Source organism: Phacochoerus africanus, chromosome 3 (assembly GCF_016906955.1).
Source record: "Phacochoerus africanus isolate WHEZ1 chromosome 3, ROS_Pafr_v1, whole genome shotgun sequence".
Lineage (NCBI taxonomy): Eukaryota > Metazoa > Chordata > Mammalia > Artiodactyla > Suidae > Phacochoerus > Phacochoerus africanus.
In genome coordinates this window covers 183,259,707-183,286,877 of record NC_062546.1, presented here as the reverse complement: position 1 = coordinate 183,286,877, position 27,171 = coordinate 183,259,707, and the positions used below count along the sequence as shown (strand labels likewise).

Genomic DNA, 27,171 nt, shown 5'->3' with positions numbered 1-27,171 from the left:
CTTTTACATATGTGAGGCTCACGTGGACTTTCCTTCTCCCTTCAGCTGAAGAGACCTGCTTTGACAAGTACACTGGGAACACTTACCGGGTGGGCGACACTTATGAGCGCCCTAAAGACTCCATGATCTGGGACTGTACCTGCATTGGAGCTGGGCGAGGCAGAATAAGTTGCACCATTGCAAGTAAGAATGTCATTCTGTCACATGCTGCTAAATTATCATAATATGAATTTCCTCATCACCATCACTGTCACTTTCTGTTATCCATGACTGGATAATCCTCATTTGGGGATTTACCCTAGGTGACCAGGCACCCTTAGGTGGTCACCCAGCCGGTTCAGTTCCTGTCCTTCTGGAAGATGTCTCTGAGTGCAGGTGGAGTCAGTGTTTAGTCTGTGGGATTTATGACTCTGTGTGTGTGTGTGTGTGTGTGTGTGTGTGTGTGTGTGTGTGTACACAGTGGAACCACGTGGATCTCTTGGATTCTATTCCAGTACAACATGCTTAGAGGAATTGCCCATTTTATGTCATCTGGGCATCTTCAGGCCGGGCTGTTTATGTGGTGATCTGCAGGCATTAGGAAGATGGTCACTAAGGACATGAGCCACTCTGTGGGCTGCTCTTCTTGATCGCAACACAGAGACCTCTTGGATCTCACGGAAACAGTCTGGTTTCTTTCTGACCAGTATTTTATACCCAGGAAGCAAGTCTTTCTATTCCCAGGCATAATATGGAATGATTAGCCCAAAAGTGTTTCCAAGGGACTTTGGGATCTGGATTCACTCTCAGCAATTCTAGTTTAGCTATGGCAGTCTTTCCAGTATGACTCATTGGGTTACCAATAGATTCTATTAAGTTTAGTTTTTTCAATCCATTATTTAAGTATAAGTCACCTTAATGCTCTATCTGAAAAACTAATTGGTCTGTTGCGAATAAGCCTAATTTTTCCCATATTTAATGTTAGGGTTTATCCAAATGCATTGACACATCTTAAGAGTCAGTGGTCCATAGTGGACAGCTTGGCCTTTGCATGTGCCATTGCATTTAACAGCCTAGAAAAGTAGTCAGATTTCCACACCTGATATATATACATCTATTTGCTTTCCATCAAAATATTTCTATCCTAGGATAAAATATAGACTCTCCACATCCTGAAAGCTGGAATGTGAGGCCTGATATGGCTTTTCCATTGAATTAGTCTCCAGGCTCAACTTGCTGTGTATGTGGAGACCATGCCTGCCAGCCTTTCTTTTCTGCTTTAGAACCCAATTTCCTGTGATCTCTCTGGGGATACCGGGATTTACGACTCCTTTCTTTGCCATTCAATTTTCTCTGTGGTTTCCCATTGTGCTTAAACAAGACATTTAATTGAGTGACCCAAAGTGTTAACTTTTCCAGGGTGTCTAATGGGAAAGCTCTTCTTTGTGCCCTTACTTTGGCTAACCTAAGTGCCTATCCAGGTGGGAACATGAGACGTTTTCTGTTTTAAAACTATTTTGCATCCTACTCTCTCTGACATTTGCTTTTTATCTTGAACAGACCGCTGCCATGAAGGGGGTCAGTCCTACAAGATTGGTGACACTTGGAGGAGACCGCATGAGACTGGTGGTTACATGTTAGAGTGTGTGTGTCTTGGTAATGGGAAAGGAGAATGGACCTGCAAGCCCATAGGTGTGTGACTCTCCCAGATGCATGCGGGGTGGGGAGGCACAGTCAGAATGTTGGGGTGAACCCTAATTGACATGGACAAGAGATCTGAATTCCAATTAAAAATGGGAGTTCCTGTCGTGGCTCAGTGGTAACAAACCCAACTAGTATCCATGAGGATGCAGGTTTGATCCCTGACTTTGCTCAGTGGGTTAAGGATGTGGCATTGCCATGAGGGGTGATGCACGTCGCAGACGTGGCTCACATCCCAAGTTGCTGTGGCTGTGGTGTAGACTGGCAGCTACAGCTCCAATTAGACCCCTAGCCTGGGAACTTCCATATGCTGAAGGAACAACTCTAAAAAGACCAAAAAAAAAAAAAGTTTAAAAAAGATAACCAACTGAGAATTTTATTTCAAATAAGGAAATGTTATATAATCTGTAGCCTTCTTAAAAGAATTAGATCCAAAAGGGCCAACCATGTGTAGAAGTCTTACTTTTGTTTCCAAAACACAAGATAGAGTTGAAAGATTTAGGAAGAAATCATTTCTTTTCTCCAAGTTCTGATCTTAGATTTATTTCTCTTTGGTCAAGACATAAGTTATTTATAAGGAAAAAAAAATGACACTTTGGACATATTTCTTTATTAGAAAGCAGTGAACTAAAACATAATTTGATGTGTGCTCTGTCACTCATTGGTCATTTGTGGTCAAAATAAAAATTACTGAGTTTCTTCTGGTGTCAATCTTCAGCTGAACTCTGTAGATACAGATCTAAAAGTTTTTAGCTATAAATTTTATTCGGATTGTTCTCTAATTCAGAGGCTTTTATTTTTCTTTGTGTTGTCTGTTTTTACAGAAACCCAAATTTTAAAGAGCTTTCTTGTCTATTTAGGCATTCATAATTGATCATTCATAGTTAAGAGTGGAATTTTGTCTACTACAGGCTGGATACATAGATCCTTTTCACTCAAAATAGTGGTGTGGAGAATAGTACTAGCTGCAGATACATAGTCCATGTTCTTAGTAGGAGAGTAGAATTTCTGCCTGCTAACTTGGCTGGAGACTTCTTTTGCTTTGGTTACTTACTATGTGCTTAGTTACAGGGCGTGCCTTTCTTTTTGAACAGAGTACCACTTAGAAAAATGTGGCTAGATTTTTGCTTACACAATATACTTTAAATTACAGGGAGACTGCACAATTCAAAATAACCCCCTTTTCTTCTGTTTTCCCTTCCAATTTCCCTACAGCTGAGAAATGTTTTGATCACGCGGCTGGAGGGACTTCCTACGTTGTCGGGGAGACCTGGGAAAAGCCTTATCAGGGCTGGATGATGGTGGATTGTACTTGTCTGGGAGAAGGCAGTGGACGTATCACCTGTACCTCTAGAAGTATGTTTTCGATCTTTATGTTAAAGATGAGGCTAGGTCTTATTTTCTGGATTCCTAGAGAGAATTGTCATGAGATATCAGTTCGAATACATCCATTCCACCAACCTGGTAGTATCTAGGTGTCAAGAAAAATTCCATAACCAACTTATTTTGCTTCTTCAAAGGAGACTAAATTAAAAAGAAAAAAAAATTTGTTCAATAAGTTCTTAGGTTATCAGCTACTGAGAAGGAACCTTAATATGCATTTAAATGCCAAATGCATTGTGGACCTGAAGATTAATTGCAAATGTTTCACCTAAATTATCACTGAGATATTTCTAAGTAGCAAAGAAGTCATTAAAATAATATGCAAATTCATCTTTGGGCATGTGGGTACTCTTGACATAGAATAGAGCAAAGCTCTAAAGTTTTTGGTTTCCTTCTATATGTGAAATATAAATAAGTCATATTCATTAGTAAAACTGAAGAAAATAAAAAGTACTTACCCCATAAGTTAAAATTGCTTATCTAAGGAGTTCCTATTGTGGCACAATGGAAATGAATCCAATTAGTATCCATGAGGATGTGGGTTTGATACCTGGCCTCACTCAGTGGGTTGGGGATCCCAAGTGCCATGAGCTGAGGTGTAGGTTACAGATGCAGCTTGGATCTGGCATTGCTGTGGCTGTGTTGTAGGCCGGCAGCTGCGGCTCCTAATTGACCCCTAGCCTGGGAACGTTCATAGGCAACAGGTATGTTCCTAAAAAGATTTAAAAAAAAAAAAAAAGTATCTCTTCTAGGGTTAAGGACAATGTCTCTTTAGGCTTATTAGTGCTATAAAGAAGCTACCCTCTGGCATCTGCTGCTCCTTCTAACATTGCCCTGGAGCCTTACGTGTTGCCTTAGGGGTTCAAGCCTACAGTTTTGAAATTTCAGACTAATAGTGCCTGTAGAATTTGTTGAAGTAAAACAGCCATTAACTATCCATGTTATAAATAAATTTTAAATCAAATCTAAATATTTTAAACATATTTTGTTTATTTAGCTTAAAGTATTTAACCTCATCTTAACATGTTCATCATCCAAATTTGAATTCTTTGCAAACAACAAAAAAAGTCTCTCCTGGAAAGTGATAACAATTCCGACCAAATCTTTCCCAGAACACTGCCAGCTCATTAGATCTTTTGCATTTAAAATTTTCTTATAATCATCAGACTTCCAAGACCTTGGTGGCAGTATTTGGCTTAAGACAAATTAGATGTTTGACTCAAATTCTTATCTATTATTTAAAACTCTTCTATTAGCAAGTTGGAAAAAGTTTCTCAAAGAGGAGTCATTTATTCCATGAAATTTTATGTCCCTACTTTGTACAAGATGGCATAGGTATGCAAAAATGAATCGGACCTTAGCCCAGCCTTCAAAGAACACTTAGTAAGTAGGTCAGGGTGATGAGAAAGGCTTATACATATTCATCTTCTATAAAGCACAGTATTAAGGGCTTCAAGACAAGCACTGAAATAATGCTATTGTGGTTCAGGGAAGGACAATACTGGTGATTTGAGGAAAAGCTATAACCGGCAATGATCTCTTTAATCAGACTTCTGCTGTGGTGGTAGATCAATGTGTGTATTTGTGTGAACTTCTATCAACCGATTTTTTTTTCCTCTAACGCAGTGCAGTGATATTCTAACTCACAGATAAATCCAATCCTCTCCACTCACATTGTAGCATATGGGTAAATCTGCTTTATGATTGAAACAGTCTATTTGCCAGATAATTGAACACATAGACAAATGGTAATTTAGTTACAAATTATCACTTTGCATTAGGAATTCCACTTTTCCATCAGAGGGAAGAGACTGAGCAATTCCAAAGAGCCCATTTTGTTAGTGATTCTAAATGGGGTGGGGGTGGGGTTAAGAAGGAGAGAATATTTTAGTCCAAGAAATTGGTGATCCTCTGAATTTTTTTTACACAACAAATGAAGAAAGAGATGCTGCCATCCTTTAATAGCTTCTTTGGGGCAGTTTGGGGAGACCCTTTGAGACCTGCTTGCCTCCCTATTTTTTCTAGTTTTCTAAAGTAAGTCCCCTCTGCAAAGGCAGGTCGTACATAATAATGACTAAAAGAAAGCCTGGAGAGCCTGAGAAAGAGAGGGTAGACTAGAAAGCTAGAGAATGAATTTGGCCCAAGGCATGATATGAAAACCATGAAAAAACAATTTAATGAATGAAATGTAATCAAAAAGTATTTTGGCAAATAGAGAAGTGGAATAGGACTAAATCATCAGCTCCCTTCACACACGTTCAAATGCAATCTCATCTTTCAGAAGGTTAGCACCTGTGGTACCGCAGCTGAATATAAGCAAATCACCCCAGACCAGCTGACCAAGCTCGAAACAACTATATTCTTATTTTAGGTTTGCATGGTGCACTTGCCAAACTTGATAAACACATTTAAATGCTTCCTTTCTAACACAGACAGATGCAACGATCAGGACACCAGAACATCCTATAGAATTGGGGATACCTGGAGCAAGAAGGACAATCGGGGGAACCTGCTCCAGTGCATCTGCACAGGCAACGGCCGTGGGGAGTGGAAGTGTGAGAGGCACACATCTCTGCAGACCACATCTGCTGGTGAGGCACACAGTGGGACAGGGCTGGGGGTGCTTTCAGAAAGTATTTCTGCAAATGCATCTCTTCCCTGGCAAGCCATTTAACACATGATTTGCAGTGTTCTGGCTATTAAGTTGAGTTCATTTGCAGACTCTTTGTTGCTAAAACCTTGTTCAACATTAAATTTAACATTTAAATAAGTGAAATGGAAATGGATCTTAGGAGAAAAGAATAGTTTTAACCCCAAGAGATTAAACTGATGTTTAAGAAAATGCTAAAATCATAAAACCTACACCATGTATACATAAAAATATAGATAATAATGGAGTTCCCGTCATGGCTCAGCGGTTAAGGAACCCGACTAGCATCCATGAGGACTTGGGTTTGATCTCTGACCTCGCTCAGTGGGTTAAGGATCCAGCATTGCTGTCAGCTGTGGTGTGGGTGGCAGACATGGCTCGGATCTGGCGTGCTGTGGCTGTGGCATAGGCCAGCAGCTGCAGCTTCAATTGGACCCCTAGCCAGGGAACCTCCATATGCCATGAATGTGGCCCTAAAAGACAAAATAAATAAATAAATAAAAATATAGGTAATGTATAGATAGAGATATATACACACACATACATTCACATGTATATGTATTTTGAATATTTAAAGTGCATTTTAATGGAAATAAGAGACTTTCGATGAGTTTACATGACTACTTACTTGATTCTTCTGCTAGGAAAAAGGGAAAAAGTATATCTGTTCTTTTTCAGAATGAAATATATCTCCTTGTCCTGACATTCTGCTGCTTTTGTAATGGAAGCAATACTTTATGAGCGGTTTTCATGCCCCAGGAAATTTCGTTGCATTCCAAAAAATAATGCACAATTATTTTCTTCATGTATTGGCATTCACAATTTGAGAAATTCAAAGGGGGCCTAGAGACAGGAAAGAAAGACACAATATTTAAGTGTTTTAAAAAAAACAAAAAAGTTGAATTATTTCTAGTATAAGAACAAGATCATTACCGTGTAGCTTTTTTTTTTTTTTTTTTTTTAAGAATCTAAAGAAATAGGACAGTCAAGAGTGTGTACTTCTGGGAGTTCCCTGGTGGTGGTTAAGGATCTGGCACTGTCACTGCTGTGGCTCGGGTTCCACCCCTGACCAGGGGACTTCTGCATCTGGCAGGCACGCAAAAAAATACATAAATAAAAAGTGTGTTTTTATTATTCTTGTTATGTTTTGATCAAGTTTTCATACATAATGTGCTAGCATTGTTGCCTAGTCTTTTATCAATCGATCATTTAGCTAAAAATATTCATTGCTTGTTTGGATTTTTCTCCTTTTGATGAGTTTTCATCTTGCTGTGAGCACTGATGAAGGTGAACAAGATTCATTTGATCATATCTTTGCGTTATTTGATTATTTTCAATAAAATTGCTGCTAACCAAAAAAAGAATCAATTACAAATCTTAGTCTACTGAAATAGTTTAAGTTAAAAGGGTAATTGGGGTTAAGTGAGATAAGCATTCAATCGTCATTATCTGCTTTTATTAATATGACTAATATTATACTGAAATGGCTCCATTGTTTTAAAAAGTTTGAGAAACTCTGGGTTAAACCAAACAGAACCATCTTCTACAGGATGTTAATATTATCTTGCATTGTGACTCTCCCAGGTGGGTTGTATGAATACAGATGCAGTGTTCCCCCAGTACGAATGAGCTTGGGGCCGTGGTCTGAAGTATTAGGATTAAAGTGTTAGCAGCACTTAGGGAGATGCTGAATCCAGCCTACTGGCCATTCTCGCTTCTGTTCTTATTCTGCTCTTTCTTGGGCCCAGCCTTTGGGAGAACAGATTTCTCTAAGTTTCAAGAAAAGACTAACATATCCCTTTGTCTGACTCTGAAAGGAAAGCTATCTTTAGAGGATTGATTGGTTTCAGAAAAAAAGAAAACAACAGAATTCCAAATAATCCTGGAGAGAAACAAAATGTAGAAGGAGGGGCTGTGTCTACAGAATCCAACATAGATGCCAGGGCACCTCTGAGGAGCCCAGAGTTATATGGATGGTGGGCACTCTGCTGCAGAGTGGCGGGGACTTCTCAGAACAGTATCTGGAGAAGGGTTGCCCAGATAAATTGGACTAACAGGAGCTGCTAAGGGAGGAAGGGTGAGACAGACCCCTCCAGGCCAGGGGGAAAGCATGAGGACAGCACAGGGTGCAGGGACTGGTGAGCAGCCCAGTGAGACGCCAGGCACAGAACAAAGAAGGAAGTGAGCTGAAAGGAAGTTAGGAGTGGAGGCTTGTGGAGGCATGGACTGTGAGTTTGCTGGAGTGAGGCCTTGTTGCACGTATCTGTTCTCTGGAGCAGCAGAATAATGTTGGTGATTTGGAAATTTCATCTCAGTTTCTCCAGATAAACAGGAAGATAGAGATCTTTGGGTAACCTTATTCCTTCCTGAGCTGAATGCAAAAGCTAATCCAGAAAAGGGAGGGGCATTTTTTTTGCAATTACAGCTCAGTAACAATAAGGACTGCAGAGCCATCTGTATGGCACCTGGAAGATCCCAGCTCCAGAAAGCAGTTTTCTCTTAACCAGCTCTGTGACTTTCCTTTCTTGTGCCCTCAGGATCTGGCTCCTTCACAGATGTCCGAACAGCCATTTACCAGCCCCAGCCTCACCCCCAGCCTGCTCCATATGGTCACTGTGTCACAGACAGCGGTGTGGTTTATTCCGTGGGGATGCAGTGGCTGAAGACACAAGGAAATAAGCAAATGCTTTGCACTTGCCTGGGCAATGGAGTCAGCTGCCAAGAGACAGGTCTGTGTTATCTTTTCAAAAAAGGATACGGATAACTTTTGTTATTTAGTTTTTGAAAGGCAATACATTTATTTACCAAAAAAAAAAAAAGTGAAACAATAAAACAAACAAGGAAAGCTTGTAACCTTGCCACCCTGTGATAACAACCAGGGTTGGCATTTGATATATTTTCTTCCAATCTTTTTTATCTATGTATTTGCTTTCCTGTAGTGAGTATTAAACTGCTTTGAATTATCTTTTTTTTTCTTTGTCTAAAATGTTTTTACAAGGGTTGCTTTCTAAATAGCTAAGCATCCATATTTTATATTCTAAATCTCACTGTTCTGGAGCTTTCGGATGTAAACTTCTTACAACAACCTAATGAATCTCTCCTGGGCTGTAAAAGTGGTGGTAACTATAGCAATGATTGGCACCCTTGACTTTTCCCCTAGAATGGCCTCATGTATTAATTCTTAGGGCACCAACAGAGTCATAAATATGTCCTTTCAGTGTCCCTTTTGCAGCCTCTTTAATTAACCTGTATTTATATAGCTTTGCAAATGGAGAAACTGAGACCTGGTAGCAGAGGTGGTAGCAAGGGATGTCAGCAGAAGAACTCAGGTGTTCTATTCACAGAAGAGGTGGCTTCCTGAGTAAGGCATTTTGACAACTTGATGATCTAGTTAACTCCCACAGCTGGTCATAGAGTTTTCTTTTTCTTGGAGTGCACAAGCTCAGTCTCAGTTAAGCTGTAAATAAATAAGCTTCTGGTGGGAGATACATGCAGCTCAGTTTACTGAGACCTTTTCGGTTCCTCTTCTAGCTGTCACCCAGACTTACGGTGGCAACTCCAATGGGGAGCCATGCGTCCTCCCATTCACCTACAACGGCAGGACCTTCTACTCCTGCACCACAGAAGGGCGACAGGACGGACATCTCTGGTGCAGCACAACTTCCAATTATGAACAAGACCAGAAATATTCTTTCTGTACAGACCATACTGGTGAGTGTCCCAAGGGGGAGGGAGAATGCAACCCTGAGAAGAACTCGTTTCTCATGCCCTATTTTTATTTGCCAGCAATCTAGCCATTCATTTTGAGGTTGCACTTGAGAAGGATCACTTTTGTGCAGTCTGGACCCAAGAGACCCAGAACTCACTCAGCAGCTAAAGATCCTTCCAAGTTTCCCATAATCTCGGGAAATGACACCAAGGGAAAAGCCCTCCAGAGCATTTATTTTTGACACATGGGGATTATTATGTGATTCAAGAGACTTGTATGGTGAAATCAGTAGGCAATCCCACTGGGCTGAAAAATACACAGGATGGAAGCCTTGAGTGCTTTTGCTTCTCTTTTGGTTAAAACTATGTTTTATTCAAAGCGACCATTTAATCTTTTCTTTTGGCTGGGAAAATGAGAGTGGAAATTGGATTTGGATCTGTCTTAAAGGTGAAGGTGAATACGCTCAGGCAGCTTAGAACTGTATATCACACAGATGGAGTCTCTGTGAGTTCATTGAAAAGGCCTGGTTCTCTCAGAAGCTTTCTATAGCAGTTCCCCTCTGTACATTGGAAAGCTCAGTTGTCATTGGTTTCCTCTTATTTGTATTGTTCTGGACAGTTCTGGTTCAGACTCGAGGTGGAAATTCCAATGGTGCTTTGTGCCACTTTCCCTTCCTGTACAACAACCGAAACTATACCGACTGTACTTCCGAGGGCAGAAGGGACAACATGAAATGGTGTGGAACCACACAGAACTATGACGCTGACCAGAAGTTTGGATTCTGCCCCATGGCTGGTAAGATGAAGCCCTTGAGAACAAGCATTTATGGAGTAAGACAGAAGGATAATGTCCAGTGTACTCCTGTTTTACCTATTAAGACAATTCTGAGACAGCAGAAAACATTGTGAGATATAGATATAGATACAGAAATACCTACATATAAAATCAAGTATATAAGAATTATGTAATTATATACATGATTTTAAAATCCCATTAATGAGTTCCCATTGTGGCTCACTGAGTTAGGAACCTCATGTTATCTCTGTGAGAATCTAGATTCGATCCCTGCCCTTGCTTAGGGGGTTACAGATCTGGCATTGCCACAGCTGCTGTGTAAGTAGAAGATGTGGCTCAGACCCAGTATTGCTGTGGCTGTGGCATAGGTCTATAGCTGCAGCTCCAGTTTGACCCTTGGCCTGGCAACTTCATACGCCACAAGTATCACTGTAAAAGGAAAAAAAAAAATCTCATTGATATAATTTAATACCCCAAAATATGTAACTACAATAAAAATACTTTTTAAGAGTCTGGAAATATTTATTTTTTCACAGGTTTGTCTTTTGTAAAAAGCACACACTGAGACACTTAAAATATTTACGTGACTGTTCTAAGTCACAGACCTATAATTACATACAATTTCGATTTGACTGGAATAAGCTCTTATCATTTAATAAATACCAAAACGACTCAAACTCTGTTTTCTTTTTTCCAAAGGGAGGGCTCTAGTTTGTGTGAATGGGCAAAAGGGAGCCAATACCTTTTTTTTTTTTTTTTTCAAATTTCAGGAGCCCCATAGATTGCATTTCATTTTCCAGGTGTAGAACCAAGAATCTGCACTGTCAAGTGTGACTATGAGGCAGTGAAATAGCAGGCGAAAACTGCTTCTCTTCGGATTAAAAAAAATTTAAAAAAACGACTTTTTACATTTACTTTTATTCCTCTCGTTTCATCAAAAGATAATGTTGCATTTAGAAGGAAAACACACATTCGCTTACAATTCTACACCCATACCCATAGTTTTCCTTTCATCTAGAATAAACTGGGACTAGAGAACGTTATGGGTTGTGGTACAATTATCTACCAGTGTGCTTCTAGAACATTGTAAACCCTTTGAATAAGTAGGCATTCTTGTGCTTTACATCCCCTAACCGTCCTGTAATTACTCCCTACAACATACCTCATCTTTGGACTATGTTTTCTCTCTCCAGTACTCAAAACTCTACACCCATAGCCCAGTACTGAGATTCTGTTGAGGCACACAAAACTCCTTTCCGAGTGAGGGTTGTCAGGATCACCACGCTGAATCGATAATATTGCTTACGCTTAAGTCCTTGTGGTCATTTATCAAAGAATGCATTTCTCATCTGTTTCCAAACAGCCCATGAGGAAATCTGCACAACCAACGAAGGAGTCATGTATCGCATTGGAGATCAGTGGGACAAACAGCATGATATGGGTCACATGATGAGATGCACATGTGTTGGGAACGGTCGCGGGGAATGGACATGTGTTGCTTACTCACAGCTCCGAGGTAGGCTTGCTTATAAATGAAAGTAGTTGAGAATACAGAGAGGCAGACTTGTATGTGAAAACTCAGGCTGTACAAAAAGCAGAAGAAGAAATATGCAGTGCCACTGTATGAATCGACTGCTGGATAAGTTTTGCATGGTAGGCAGCTGGTTAAGAAAATTGGACAGGGAGTTCCCGTCGTGGCGCAGTGGTGAACGAATCCGACTAGGAACCATGAGGTTGCGGGTTCGGTCCCTGCCCTTGCTCAGTGGGTGAACGATCCGGCGTTGCTGTGAGCTGTGGTGTAGGTTGCAGACGCGGCTCGGATCCCGCGTTGCTGTGGCTCTGGTGTAGGCCGGTGGCTACAGCTCCGATTGGACCCCTAGCCTGGGAACCTCCATATGCCGTGGGAGCGGCCCAAGAAATAGCAAAAAAAAAAAAAAGACAAAAAAAAAGAAAAGAAAATTGGACAGAGCAATTCTAAGATTCTGAAACATTCCCAGGGTATAAGTACTTAGGCTGAGCCAAAAAGATGACTTCAAAGGCTAGAACACAATCACTTGATCCTTTTAACTTGTAGTTATGCTGTTGGAGTCTTGTCTAGAAAAGCCTGGGTAATTTCTGTAAAGAAAAGAGACTTTGCTATCCTAAAGTCAGATTGTTGCAGATCCAAATTTAAGGAGATAAACACATAGAGACCACTCTCCTGCATTCACTTTAGTTTTTCCCCTTTGGACCCAGGTATATAACATAAGGAAATTGATCTATTAAAAGTATTTTAGCTTTTCTATTTCTTTGATTTGAAAAATAAGATTTAGAGGAGTTCCTGCTGTGGCACAGTGATTAAGAATCCAACTGCAGTAGCTTGGGTCACTGTGGAGGCATGGGTTCAATCCCCGGCCCAGCACAGTGGGTTAAGGGATCCAGCATTTCTGCAGCTGTGGTGTAGGTTCCATATGCCATGGGTGCAGCTATTGGGAAAAAAAAAAAAAAAACAACGTAGGATTGAGGTAGAGCTCTGAGTTGATAAATAGTCCTTGTAGCCTGTGTGTTGACATTGGCCTGAACTTTTTCTCCTTCTATGGCACCCAATGGGTGACACGATCCAGGACTAATAATAATTAAATATGATGTTGCAGAGCTGAAAAAGACATTAGAAAGGCATGCAGACCAACTCCTTATTTTACAGATGAAAGAGCTGAGACTCAAAAAGGGAAAGTGATTTTTCTCAGAATCTCAGGGAGTTGGCAACAGAGTTGGCCTATTTTGGTTGTTATTGTTATTGTTACTTTCCAAATACTTTTATGATATTTTATTTCCTAAACCCAAATATCTCCTTGCCCCCTGCCATTCCAGAGATGAGACCATCACATTATACGCTAGGTGTCCTGTAAACCCATAACTGTCTCCCTCCTATTTATCGTAACAAGCAGCAACCTAAAAGTCCATATCTACCAGACAAGAACTTTTCCAAAAGTAAGACAGGTACTTGATTAAAATTTGACTTTCCACAGGAAGGTAATTTTTGCCACATTCTTTAGTTGTTTATACGTTGGCCTCCAGTCTTTACAAGTTTATAAGAGAGGGATGGGGTTTTTTTTTTGTAAAAATTATCGTATTGCATAAGCTTTGAAAAAAAATGTATGCCAGTAGAAAAGTTATGTTAGTGAGAGGTGTTGATAATTAAGTGAAAGACTTTGAAAAACATAGCTTCTTGGAGTTCCTGTCGTGGTGCAGTGGTTAACGAAGCCGACTAGGAACCATGAGGTTGCGGGTTCGGTCCCTGCCCTTGCTCAGTGGGTTAATGATCCGGCGTTGCCGTGAGCTGTGGTGTAGGTTGCAGACTCGGCTCAGATCCCGCGTTGCTGTGGCTCTGGCGTAGGCCGGTGGCTACAGCTCCGATTCGACCCCTAGCCTGGGAACCTCCATATGCCGAGGGAGCGGCCCAAGAAATAGCAACAACAACAACAAAGACAAAAAAAGACAAAAAAAAAACATAGCTTCTTTTATTTCATCAGTGAAACAAAAAATTCTCTCTCCCCCCCATTTCCTATACAGATCAGTGCATTGTTGACGATATCACATACAATGTGAATGACACGTTCCACAAACGTCACGAGGAGGGACACATGCTGAACTGCACCTGCTTTGGTCAGGGTCGGGGCCGATGGAAGTGCGATCCCGTTGGTAAGCAGGCTGGTGTCTCCAGCTGGATTTGGATACTGAGAATAGCTGGCCAGTTTCAGATAAGGAGAGCTCTTTGATATTTCTTGATTGCAGCCAGCTCCAGACTTTGATCATGGCTTGCAGAGAGCTTGGCAAAGCCTTTTCTCTAATCATGAACCAATATATAATCTCAATAGTGGTAGTCATCTATTTTTGCTGAATTTGGGAACAAATGGTTTATTTTAATTGAATGGAATTCACGTTTTTGTTTTGAATCATGAAGATAGTTCTTGTTTGAGAGAGAACTTTCCTTTGCTGACTGTGCAATAACCTTGGCAAATGATTATGCCAGGAAATGCCTCCCTCCAAATACTTTATTTTTCTTGGCTGCCCTTTATAATAGATCTAAGCAATCGATGAAGTTTGAGCCTTAAAAGAGCTGTGTTACCTACTTTAGGTAATCCGTTAATATTCCTTTACTCAGAGAGACATGTTCTCACTAAGAAAACAAGCTGATCATGAGTTCCCATTGTGGCACAGTGGAAATGAATCCGACTAGGAACCATGAGATTGTGGGTTCAATCCCTGGCCTCGCTCAGTGGGTTAAGGATCCGGTGTTGCCCTGAGCTGTGGTGTAGGTCGAAGACGACATAGCTCGGATCTGACGTTGCTGGGGCTGTGGTGTAGGCCTGTGGCTACAGCTCCAATTAGACCCCTAGCCTGGGAACCTCCATAAGCCATGGGTGCGGCCCTAAAAAGACAAAAAAAAAACAAAGGAAAAGAAAACCAGCTGATCAGATGAGTGTGACCTGGAATTACCAAAGCTGAGAGAGAAGCCTGGGGGGGGGGGGTTCTTTCTTTCTTAGAAGCTACTCAGCAAGTATTCATTATTTGAAATCTAGCTCATTCGTTTATATGTAAAATTAAGTCCTCCACATTTTAAAGATGTGTATAAAGTGATATTTTATCCTTGCTATTCAAATGGTAAATCAGTTGCATTAAAAAGGGTAAAATAGAATACCTAATTTATTTTCCTATAATTAATATTTAGGATGTCAATATATACTGCAATCTAAACTTAACATTTTCCTTTAGAAATGTTTTCCTTTGAGAAAGTCAAATATTCCTCCCAAGGGGTACTTTAAAACATTTCATTGGGAAGAATAGACACTGTTTAGTAAGGTAAAAAGATACGAACAAAATATTTTCTAACTACACATTTTTTTAATATCTTAATTTTTATTATAGTTGATTTACAGTTAACTGCATATATTTGTAAGAACAGTTGCAAGTTTTTATTAAAAATAAGAATATGTGCTCCAGCACACTAGAATTAAATGTGTAGCTTTAAGTCTTCAAGGCTGCTTATCTTTTACTTGTATATATTTTAGACCAATGCCAGGATTCGGAAACCCGCACCTTTTATCAAATTGGAGACTCATGGGAGAAGTATGTGCATGGGGTCAGGTACCAGTGCTACTGCTATGGCCGAGGCATTGGAGAGTGGCACTGCCAACCCTTACAGACCTATCCAGGTAAGCAGTAGCTCTATTATTGCAAATCGAAAAGTGTTGACTGAGTTATAAAAACAGGGCAGGGAGTTCATATTGTGGTACAACAGAAACAAATGACTAGTATCCATGAGGATGCAGGTTCGATCCCTGGCCTCGCTCAGTGGGTTGGGGATCTGGCAGAGCCAGGAGCTGCAGATCCCGAGTTGCTCTGACTGTAGTGTAGGCCGGCAGCTGTAGCTCCGATTTGACCCTTAGCCTGGGACCTTCCATATGCCGTGTGGCGGCCATGAAAAAACAATAATAATCATCATAATAAAAACAGGGCAGCATCAGTGTTTATTAATGCTCTGTGTGTGCATTGGCATCTCCTCCCTTTCCTATCCTTTTCTCATATCACTGAGAAATTACATGAAATACAGCATAAGGTAGGTGTTCGCTCAACATTTCATCCAGGCCCTCTTTGTGCTAAAATGGCCATATGTTTGATCAATAGGAGTTGGGAACAAAGTACCCTGGGTCAAGAGTTGAGTAACTTGGTCAATTCTCTGCCCACACAGTTCAAATACTCGAGAATGTTTATTGCCGGGTTTTTTTAGGTCACGGGACATAATGTCTAGCTGGAGGTACTATTCATTTTAGAACAAAAGTTTTTGCATTTAAGTTTGGCTGGTTAGTTACAATAAGATGGGTAGAATTATGAAACTCTAACTTTTAGGCATTAGTTATCTGAGCAATTACTGAGGTCAAAGCCTCCTGGACCTCTGAATCTGCTATGACGGAAATCAAGATTAAGTCCCTCCTTCCCTAAGTGATAAGAGATTCACTATCAAAGAGAACAAGATATGGACCAACATGGCCCACAGCAGTGTTTATCAAGACATGAGTTCCAGTTCTGTACATGCTGCTACAGAAATTCAGGTCAAGCTTCACTAATTATTTCCTTCTCTGAAAATGGGAGATTGTAGTTGATTACCTTTAAAGTTCCTTCCAGCAGTAACAAACTAACAATCTGGCATCCTAAATACCAACTACCCAGATACCCTTTCTGAACTTTGCAGAGACCCTCCTTTCCCAAGCCCTCAGACACTGCCTGGGCCACAGAAGATGACTCTGCTTTAACAGGTTCATGGTACAGGTTGACCTGGCTCTTAAATTGTATTTCATGGTGGATTTGAGTATAAAAATCACTTAAAATAATTTTTCAGTTAATAATTTTAAAAAATCTGATTGCAGAAAGTATATAGTTGAGGTTTTTTTTCTTTAAGGATGCTTCCAAAGGATAGATACCTCTAAAGAAATCCTCTCTAGCGTCTATGTTAATGGCTGTTATTGATGTAGTGTTGGTTTTAAGTGATCTCAATGAATTAGAGAGAACTTCTTTCTCTCTCTCTTTTAAGGTAAGCCTGTTCATGTAGCTGCTTGCTGGCAGCCTTTCAGTAGACATGCCGGAGATGAAATGAAATGCAGATGGGGGGGAGTCCTTCTGTGTTGGAATTATCTAGGTTGACCTTGTTCCTACTCCTTTAAAAGGGTAACAGTAAAGCCCTTTGAGCAGAGAGGAATTTTAGGGGAGAGGAAATTGGCCTCCATAGGCAGTCTGATACTTATCTGTAAGTTTGGTTTGCTCAATGGCTGCTGCCTAGCTTGTGGGGCTTTAAGAGTAAAAGAGTGACAAAGAACAGAATACCAATAGGTCATCTCTGAGCCTCGCCCTGTTTGTTCCTCCAACAGAGGACCTGATGGAGTTGTTCAAACTCACTGAAGATAAGAGGCATTTGGTTTGTCAATAAACAACTAGGAAAGCATGGATCTCAGCAAACTAAATAAAAAAAAAAAAAAGGACTGAGTCACAAACTCATAAATGTTTAACTTCTCCAGGGTCACCATTACTGGAAATTAGTTATTTGGGCCTTATTTCCAACAGGTCTTAAAAATATAGACATTGTATTATATCTTTATTGTTAGTCTCATCATTTTGAATAAGAGGAATAAAGTTTTCACAATGGTGAATCATTGCTCTCAGGTTATTTTAAAAAGTCTTACCAACTAACCAATATGAAAATGATTATTAAGATTTTGAATCTAGGTGCTCCTGTCGTGGCTCAGTGGAAATGAATCTGACTAGCATCCATGAGGACACAGGTTTGACCCCTGGCCTCGCTCACTGGGTTAAGGATCCAGCATTGCCATGAGCTGTAATGTAGGTTGCAGACGTGACTCAGATCCCACGTTGCTGTGGCTATGGCACAGGCCAACAGCTGTAGCTCCAATTCAACCTCTATCCTGGGAATTTCCGTATGTTGCAGGTGCAGCCCTAAAAAGACCAAAAAAAAAAAAAAGATTTTGAATCTAAATAATGTAAGTGATATCATTTCAGATTTCTTGTCTTTAAATCACATGTAGCAAAAGCAAAGTGGGATGATAGTTGAGATTTAATTGACCTTACAAATAATGGTCACAGTTTCTTTACTTTCTGGACAAAAATATGCTACATGCGCAACATCCCCACGGCTGTTTAGTGCACTTCCCTTAAAGATGAGCTAGGGCTCAAGACTACAATTGAAAACATAGGATTTCAAACCAGCACTTGAAGTTTTAGACAGAAGAAAAGCTTCTGTAGTTTCTATTACTGAGTAAATACCACTAAGTCACCTGTTTCTTTTCCTCTCCTCTCCTTTACTATCCTCGTCCTGTGTGTGGCCTCAATAGCAGGATTAAGCTTAACAGAAGAAGGCAGTAAGGGTCATTTGTGCTCTCGTTCTAAAACTTAATCTTAATAGACATTTAACTGTCATAATTTTTAAAAAGACTTTAGAGCAGTTGTAGGCTCACAGCAAAACTGAAAGAAGATGTAGAGATTTCAAATGTACCCCCAACCCCCACACACGCGCAGTCGCCCCTAACAGCAACATCCCTACTGGAGTGGGGCATCTGTTACAGTCGATGGACCTGTATTCACACTTTCTCCCTCAAAGTCCATGGTTTACATTAGGGATGACTCTTGAGGTTGTACATTCTGTGGCATCATAAACTTTTCCCCCTAAAAATCATGGTCGCCAAAGTAAATAAAACACGTCGTATATTTCTTTACATCAGGAATCAATGATAGGATGATCCTTAAAGGATCAATATTAAGTAAAAGTAAATAAAACACGTCAGATATTTCTTTACATCAGGAATCAATGATAGGATGATCCTTAAAGGATCAATATTAAAACAACATTATGCCAATTATTGTGGATAATTTAAGGATGTGATATTCCTATATATACTGATGTATATGGATGTACTTTAAATAATCGCATCTCTAAAATTTTGCCTCTAAAAATAAATAAATAAATAAAAGGAATTCTTGTCATGGCACAGCAGAAGTGAATCCGACTAGGAATGATGAGGCTGCAGGTTCAGTCCCTAGCCTTGCTCAGTGGGTTGAGGATCTGGCGTTGCCATGGGCTGTGGTATAGGTCGCAGACACGACTCAGATCCCGTGATGCTGTGGAACATATGCTGCGGGTGTGGCCCTAAAAAGCAAAAAAAAAAAAAATGATAAAGTAAAAAATAAAAAATAAAATTTTTCCTTAATGGTTGTTTTTAAAAAACTTATTTATACTTGTAAAAATCTTCATAAACAGAAGGGGTGATCCAAAGAGGGACCTGGAATTGACTTCTGCCAATTAATAAAAACAAACATCCTTCCATGTTCTATGAAATATATACCACTTTAGAATTTGCAAATGAGAATTTTATATGTGAATTTTGGGTTTCTTATAGCCTACAAATATGTGCATTAAATGGAATTGAAATTCAAAGAATATTTGTTAGTCTTCAGCCAAGTTTGAATTATTCTCAGTATAGAAATGAGTAGTATATTATTCCAGAACTTTTGTGTCTACACGGATATGCAAGTCGTATATTTGTTCTGCTAGAGAAAACTTTGTGCCACAGAGAATTTAACATAAGATAATAATTAAGTTTGAAATCAATATTTTTTTCCTAAGACCTTACAGGAAATTTAAATCTGTCAATAATCTGGTGAAGTGCCTTATGAAACATGCAAAATTTTGCTCTGTTTGATAGAGTGACAATTAGAAATGCATGGAAAGGACCATGACAAAGAACTTTATTTGTATTCCTAATAAGTTGAACATTAATTAACATCATCAAAAAGTCAGTGTTTAGGAAAAAGATAGTGTTTGGTTCTGCATGCATAAATTTTCCATCCTTTTCATTATAATCCTAAACGGAGTCTACACTATTAAGAAATTGATTCCACCTCTCTTATTTTGCTTTTTTTCTTAAACAAAAAACCAAAAGCATACTTTAAATTTTTTAAGTTACAGTTACACACATTCAGAAGTGGAAATATTGAATTTAGCATATACTTCAAAATGTCACTTCACCGATAAGCGCTTTTGAAAAAAATCGTTTGACCTCTTAATAATTTGACTAGTCTGTGGAATGACTTCAGAGTAAACGTCTTGAATAAAAATAAAACTAAACCTTTTTTCCAAACTGATAGGAGGCTTAGACTGATAAGACGAGAAATGAAACTGGAGTCTTCAACTCTTACCTTTGTCTGTTTGTCTAAGGTTCTACACCACTTAGAAATGTGTTTGTTTTACATGTTGTCATATGGCCTTTGGAATGTTTTTTCCTTCTTGATGGTAGATTTGTTCTTGATGAAATCTCCACAAACTAGAATTTCCTTCAGAGAAGTTTAATATCATAAGTAAATGAAGTTTGTATTCTGTGTCACCTTACTTTTGTTAGACTAATTCCAGAATTTTCAAACAATGCTTACTTGGAAAATGGAGAAGAAAGCAAACTAAGTGGCATGTTTTTAAAAGTGAATTTTGTCTGCTTATAGACAGGTTCTATTTGCATTTCTCATGTGAAGGACAATAATTTATCATGGAAAAAAAGATTTGATGCATTGATTTCTGATGCCACTATGTGAAAGATCATCCCTAGATAATTTTTATTGGGTTCCCATTTACTGATAAGCAAAACTATCTTGAATGATGGCAATCCATATGCACCAAATTTTAAATTCCAGTGAGAGGCTACTCAAGGTCACCACATCTTACATTTTCCTTTTCAGGCACAACTGGTCCTGTCCAAGTGATCATCACTGAGACCCCCAGTCAGCCCAACTCACACCCCATCCAATGGAATGCACCAGAACCATCTCACATTTCCAAGTACATTCTCAGATGGAAACCTGTGAGTATCCTATCTAGAAACCTTGGATACTGCACCTCCAGAAAGGAATAGATTCTGAAAAAATTTTTTCGTCTTTCGAGCCATTAGATCTGATGAACTATTCACATGGCATTGTATTTGTTTAGTAACTAAACAGGAGTTCCCTTCATGGCACAGCAGAAACAAATCCAACTAGAGGTTGGGGGTTCAATCCCTGGCCTTGCTCAGTGGGTTGAGGATCTGGTGTTGCCGTGAGCTGTGGTGTAGGTCGCAGACTCGGCTCGGATCTGGAGTTGCTGTGGCTCTGGCATAGGCCAGCAGCAACAGCTCTGATTAGACCCCTCACCTGGGAACCTCCATTTGCTGCTGATGCGGCCCTAAAAAAAAAAAAGACCAAAAGACCAAAAAAAAAAACGCTAAACAAAATGTGGTCAATCTAAATGACATTTAGATTTAGGTTTTTTTGGTATTTAGAAGAATTTAACTCTTCATGTTAGGAGAACCTTCTTTTTGAGGAGTTAGAAATGATTTTGCTTAAAATTACTCTTCCTTAAGCTGGGAAGAGAATCTAACGTTTTTGTATGTTTTGCAACTCTATCAAAGGGAAAAAAAATATTGGCATGATTTCCATGATTTGAAAAACAAATTAGCTAAATTAATACTTCTTTTTTGGTTCACTTTCTAAGTGATAGTTTCTTAAAACCTTACTTCTGCTCCTTTGAAGTCATTTGGATAGAAGGAAGAGCGATGATGATGAGAGGGAGGTATAGCTGAGGGATAGCTGGTGTATTTAATGAATGACCTTGTGATTTCCCGATAGTCATCTAGCAATGTCTCTAAAATGCATGACTCATAGTTTGACAAACGCTATTTTAAACACAGGGGAAAACACTCGTTTTTAATCACAGCTATTGGTTTCTAGGAATTTAAAGCAAAACAAACACTTGACCAACTCATACAGTTGTATTAAATTCTTTTGGAGAAATTCGAGCTGTTGAAATCACTCTTTTTCTTCTTTTACCCTCTTTTGTAATGTCTGCAGAGTATGGAGTAGCTCTTTGCAGAGCTTTGTAGCTAATGATGTTAGTCTTATCGCCAATTTTATTTAATCTTAACTCTGCATTATTATGTGAGAATACTGTAATAGGGGACAATTACAAATAGGTATAAAATGTGCATTAAATTGGAATCTTCAAAGAGTGGGGGCTATTAATTTCTTTGAAATTGCTAACAATTTCAGGTTTTTCCTTAATGTTTGTTACCTGAGAGTTTATTCTTGGGTATTTTCTTCTGATAGGTAACCAAAAAAAGTTTGCATTGCATGAAAGGCTTATTACTAAGTCTAAGCTAATTATAATGACTAATTTCATTAAATTTAAAGAGTACTAGTATCACTTTCATTTATGCCAGAAATATAAATGGACACTTGAGTATTTGAATTATTCAAGAACTGGTAGATTGGATAATTTTTAAAAATCCCTGGACTTTGAAATGTATTTTGATTTATATGAGTTTAGAATATTTTCACTTAAAAGGATCTCAACTTGTTTGAAGTAAGGATATTTCTTTTCTGCACATTTTATTGCAATGAGTGTTATGATTCATGATATAATAATGAGGTTGGACAGGATGTGAAAATATAAACTGGAAACAAAGATTAAATAAACTGAAATCACATTTTTCTGCAGTCTTGCCCAAAGTTGGCTAACCGCTTTTGAAGGGGTAGTTCATATCCAAGAATGAGTCATAAAACCAGAGCAATTAAACCTTGTATGTATGGTATGTAGGAACTGGGTCACAAAGGAATATTATGCCTTTGACTATCCTGCAAGAAACTTGAATTGTGTCCCATCGAGTGAAAGGTAGAATATATAGCTTTTTCTCACTTCAGAGAGAAATATATCTCTGTTCACTGTAGAAATGAAGAAATTGGGAAAGGCAAAACTTGGGTTCATCATATTATGTTGCTGTTATTAAATAATCAATCTGGTTAAAAAGGAAGAGGCCTAGGGCCTCCCACTGTGTAACCTTGGGCATGTCACATAACTGTGTTTCTCCGCCTATAAAATCAGGGCCACGAACTTGGAGGAGGGGGGAATGATGATTAAGGGAGAATGCAAGTAAGACAGCACAGAACATGGCACATAGTAAGCTATCAATAAATATTAGTTTTAACAATCATTATTATTAGTATCAACAGATTTTGTTACAGGTGCATATTCTAGATTCCAATTTTCCTCTAAAATGGAGCTGCATAGACCTATCATCTCTGAATGTTCATCTTTATAAACACTTGTGTGATTTTTTTTTTTAACTTAAATTTTTTAGAAAAATTCTCCAAACCGTTGGAAGGAAGCCACCATTCCAGGCCACTTGAACTCATACACCATCAAGGGCTTGCGGCCAGGTGTGGTATACGAGGGCCAGCTCATCAGCGTCCAGCACTACGGCCACAGAGAGGTGACTCGCTTCGACTTCACCACCACCAGCACAAGCTCAGCAGTGACCAGTACGTACCTGTACCTACCCCGGCTGCCCTCACATCGATGCCTGTGCTTCTCAGGGCTGGGCTCCCCTTGGGAAGAGCATTCCTTCTCGATTTTACATTCTTCCATGGATGGCACCCACACTTTTAAAAAGGTGATATCCTACAGATGACAGCAGTAAATTTTCTCAGTGGCTGAAGGCTCTCTCCCCACTTTCTGTGACTCTCTAGGCAACACCGTGGTGGGAGAGACAACACCCTTTTCTCCTGTTGTGGCCACTTCCGAATCAGTGACGGAAATCACAGCCAGCAGCTTTGTGGTCTCCTGGGTCTCGGCATCGGACACTGTGTCAGGATTCCGGGTGGAGTATGAGCTGAGCGAGGAGGGCGATGAACCACAGTACCTGGGTGAGCCCGCTGGGTCGACGACCAGCTGCGGGAACCCGGCTGGGGGTGGTGGTGGGGGCATCCACGCAGGTGGCCTGGGAAGCTGGGACCTCGTTGACAGCTCAGACTGCACAAATGACCCTCCAGGGTGAAGACAGAAAACAAGTGACTCTTTTTAGAACCAAGTTGGGTTTTTTCCTGAGCCATGCTCCCTTTACCAGTCCCTGATGGCAGCTGCCTGGGGCACTTGCCTGGGCTCAGGTCCGCACGACCAAAGTGTTTTCTTCCTGGATGGAATTGCCAGCCTGAGGCCTGCAGTGGAAAAATGTTAGCTTTGGGGGAGGCTTCGTACCCCGCTTCATGCTTTTAAAATTCTCAGGCTTAGAGGCCTTTGAAAAACTTCATGGTGGAATAATAGACATATTGAAAAGTGCACAGATCATAAATAGAGAGCTCGGTGAATTTTTATAAAGTGAACATGGCCATGCGACCAGACCCCAGATCAAGAAAAAAAAATCCCTTCGATTTCTCTCCCCATCGCCTCCCACCCATAACTATTACCGTGACTTCTAAGACTGTTTACAAATTTGGAGTGGATTACAATTATACATCCTTAGAGAAAAAAAAAATTGGAAAGGGAGGAAAAATAAAAATTACATCATGGTGCATTGATAACTATTGACTATCCATTAGTACATTTCCTTCCAGTCTTTACCCCCCCGCCACTTCCACCCTGGCCATGAATATGTGATTTTAAAAATATCCTTCTCAGAGGCTGTGGAGTCATTGGAGGGATTGGTATGCTCTGATAGTAACCTTTCCCTTTTATTTCAAAGATCTTCCCAGCACCGCCACTTCTGTGAACATCCCTGACCTGCTTCCTGGCCGAAAATACATTGTGAATGTCTATCAGATATCCGAAGAAGGAGAGCAGAGTTTGATTCTGTCCACTTCGCAGACAACAGGTACACGTGTCCTATGTGGAGTGAAAATAATCTTTTATTCTGTAAAACGTGCCTATAGCACTGTTTCCTGACTGTCTCATTTCTTCCTTTTCTGTCTCATTAGCCCCTGATGCGCCTCCTGACCCTACCGTGGACCAAGTTGATGACACCTCGATTGTCGTTCGCTGGAGCAGACCCCAGGCACCTATCACAGGTCGGCATAGCTGCCTTTTCCTTCTTCTTGGCTCCCCTGTTTGCCGTAAGAGGTGAGAGTGCAGACTCTGATCTGCGGGCAGGCGTGTCACTTAATCTCCCATGTAATCACGGGACCAGGACAGAGATGTACGTGTGTGTCTGTGTATGTGCTGTTAAGTCTTACAGTCCTACTTTCTTATGAATTCTTTCCCTTTGAATCTATGTTACCATCTTCCTTCACATAACACACACACACACACACACACACACACACACACACATGCAATCACATACATAAATCTCTAAAGCCAGCTCATTGACTTAATTGAACTAGGCATTCCCATGGTGGAAGAGGGGTAATTTTTCTGGAAACCTCACTCTCAGACTTTAAAGAGTCAGCCAAGTTGCCTTCTTTGCTCATTAGGTGACTCAGACATTCTCTGAAGTTCTTAAAAGACACAGACATGCTAGGCAACTCTCTACTCAGAGTGGTTCATTAATTGCTTCCATCTTTCAGAGCTCAAAGAAAAGAAATCGGTTTAACATGAATATTTTCACCTCCTGGCTTCTCTAATAGACATTTATTAAGGATCTTGGGTCTTCAAGGATGACATTTATTATTAAAAAGTTTTGCATGACTGTCTTTATTTTATCTTTGGACTGAATAGTCCTTATTAGAAGTAGCACTATTGAAAGAGTCAAAAAGAATCACTCATTCTTAACTGATCCTGCAAGATGCTATAGGCTATTAGAAAGGGGGGATTTACGCCTTTTGAAACCTCTGTTTCATCAAATGGTGTATCTTACTTTTTTCTCCTGAATCTGCAGGCTATAGAATCGTCTATTCCCCGTCTGTAGAAGGTAGTAGCACAGAACTCAACCTTCCTGAAACTGCCAACTCTGTCACTCTCAGTGACTTGCAACCTGGTGTCCAGTACAACATCACAATCTATGCTGTGGAAGAAAATCAAGAAAGTACCCCTGTCTTCATCCAGCAAGAAACCACTGGCGTCCCACGTCCAGGTAACTTGAAGACACTTCCTGTGGTGTCTTGTCTCTTAAGCCTTAATGAAGTAACATCTTTAACCTCCCTTTTGCTGGAAGAACAAAACCAACCTTGGCGTTTGTTCATGCCATGAGCCTGCTGGGATGACCAGGTGTGTAAGACAAACGAATAATTGTCTCCGGGGAGGGTTGTTTTGCCTCTGTCACCCATTCCTCTGTGCCCATTGCCTTATGGATTATCCATCCTTAAACTTATGAGATGTAGCTGAAATGTCTTCAGTGTAAAGTAACTTATCAAAGCTGGCCATTGTCCTTCCTGATTGAAAACCAACAGCTGAAAGTCTTCATATTTTTCCCCAGAAACAAGGGTCAGTTCATCTGTGGCTCTTAAGTATTTTTAAATGATCCAGTAAAATAAAAATCACTACATTCTTTTCTGTTGACACAATAGGAATTTATTTGAGCAATTCCCTGGTGGCCTTGCAGTTATGGACCTGGTGTCACTGTAGTGGCTTCAGTCACTGCTGTGGCAGTGGTTCGATCCCTGGCCCAGGAACTTTTTTGTTTTTTGTGTTTTGGGGTTTTTTTGGTATGTTTATTGTAAACACCTCAATAGAATATTTCATATGTTTACTTACATATTTTACATAAAAGTCTTAAATATCATACATAAGCAGTTTGAAGCATGAAAATAAACCCCCCCCAAAAAAGTATATTCTCCAATTAAGAGAGAAAACTTAGCATTGCTCTGGAATGAGAGGCTTTAAGCATTACCTTACATACATCTGCGAAACTGGCTTTTAAAAAATAATTCTTGGCAGGCGTAGTGAATGACCTGCTGGCTCTTGTCTGTTAGATAAAGTGCCCCCTCCCAAGGACCTGCAGTTTGTGGAAGTGACGGACGTGAAGGTCACCATCATGTGGACACCCCCCGAGAGCCCGGTGACCGGTTACCGCGTGGACGTGATCCCCGTCAACCTGCCTGGCGAGCATGGGCAGAGGCTGCCCATCAGCAGGAACACCTTTGCAGAAGTCACCGGGCTGTCCCCTGGAGTCACCTACCACTTCAAAGTCTTCGCCGTGAACCAGGGGAGGGAGAGCAAGCCTCTGACAGCACAACAGACAACCAGTAGGTCCTGCGCCAGACTTTACCCAATGCTCCACCCTCACTTCCAGCCGGCAAGGAGCGGGCAGCAGGCCACTCACTCCTAGGCTCACAGTTAGAAATGTACTCAGGGGCCAGGGATGTATAGCGGACATACAGCCCATCAAACTCGAAAACCAAACTTAGCAAAGCTCCATGGAGGCTAAATGGTAACCCATTTCCCAAACATACGTACCAGGAGAATGGCACTGAGAGAAGAGAACTTAGCCTCATTTTCCTGGCTAATGGAGACGTGGATTGAAAATTTGAGTACATTTTTGTGTAGCTATGTCTAGATCAAACTTTAAATGTAGTCTCTCAATCCTTTTATAGTAGAATTACTTACAAATAGTAATTGCTAAAATAGTTGGTGTGTATTAGGCACCAGGTCACCAGCACAGTTCTTTGCAGGCCTTAC

At 40.2% G+C, this 27,171-nt stretch overlaps 1 protein-coding gene across 8 annotated transcripts in view; it reads left to right on the top strand.

Moving 5' to 3' along the window:
* Positions 1-27,171, top strand: part of FN1 (fibronectin 1) — a 73,371-nt gene that overhangs the window by 2,325 nt on the left and 43,875 nt on the right. For all 8 annotated transcript variants that reach the window (XM_047773435.1, XM_047773440.1, XM_047773439.1 and 5 more), the window contains exons 3-19: positions 46-183; positions 1,540-1,671; positions 2,896-3,036; positions 5,496-5,654; positions 8,251-8,442; positions 9,245-9,424; positions 10,041-10,217; positions 11,581-11,733; positions 13,770-13,898; positions 15,269-15,412; positions 20,493-20,614; positions 22,922-23,102; positions 23,310-23,486; positions 24,302-24,430; positions 24,534-24,623; positions 25,433-25,627; positions 26,466-26,738. In XM_047773435.1, coding sequence (XP_047629391.1) covers positions 46-183; positions 1,540-1,671; positions 2,896-3,036; positions 5,496-5,654; positions 8,251-8,442; positions 9,245-9,424; positions 10,041-10,217; positions 11,581-11,733; positions 13,770-13,898; positions 15,269-15,412; positions 20,493-20,614; positions 22,922-23,102; positions 23,310-23,486; positions 24,302-24,430; positions 24,534-24,623; positions 25,433-25,627; positions 26,466-26,738 — 2,712 coding nt within the window. The remainder of the gene's footprint in view (positions 1-45; positions 184-1,539; positions 1,672-2,895; positions 3,037-5,495; positions 5,655-8,250; positions 8,443-9,244; positions 9,425-10,040; positions 10,218-11,580; positions 11,734-13,769; positions 13,899-15,268; positions 15,413-20,492; positions 20,615-22,921; positions 23,103-23,309; positions 23,487-24,301; positions 24,431-24,533; positions 24,624-25,432; positions 25,628-26,465; positions 26,739-27,171) is intronic.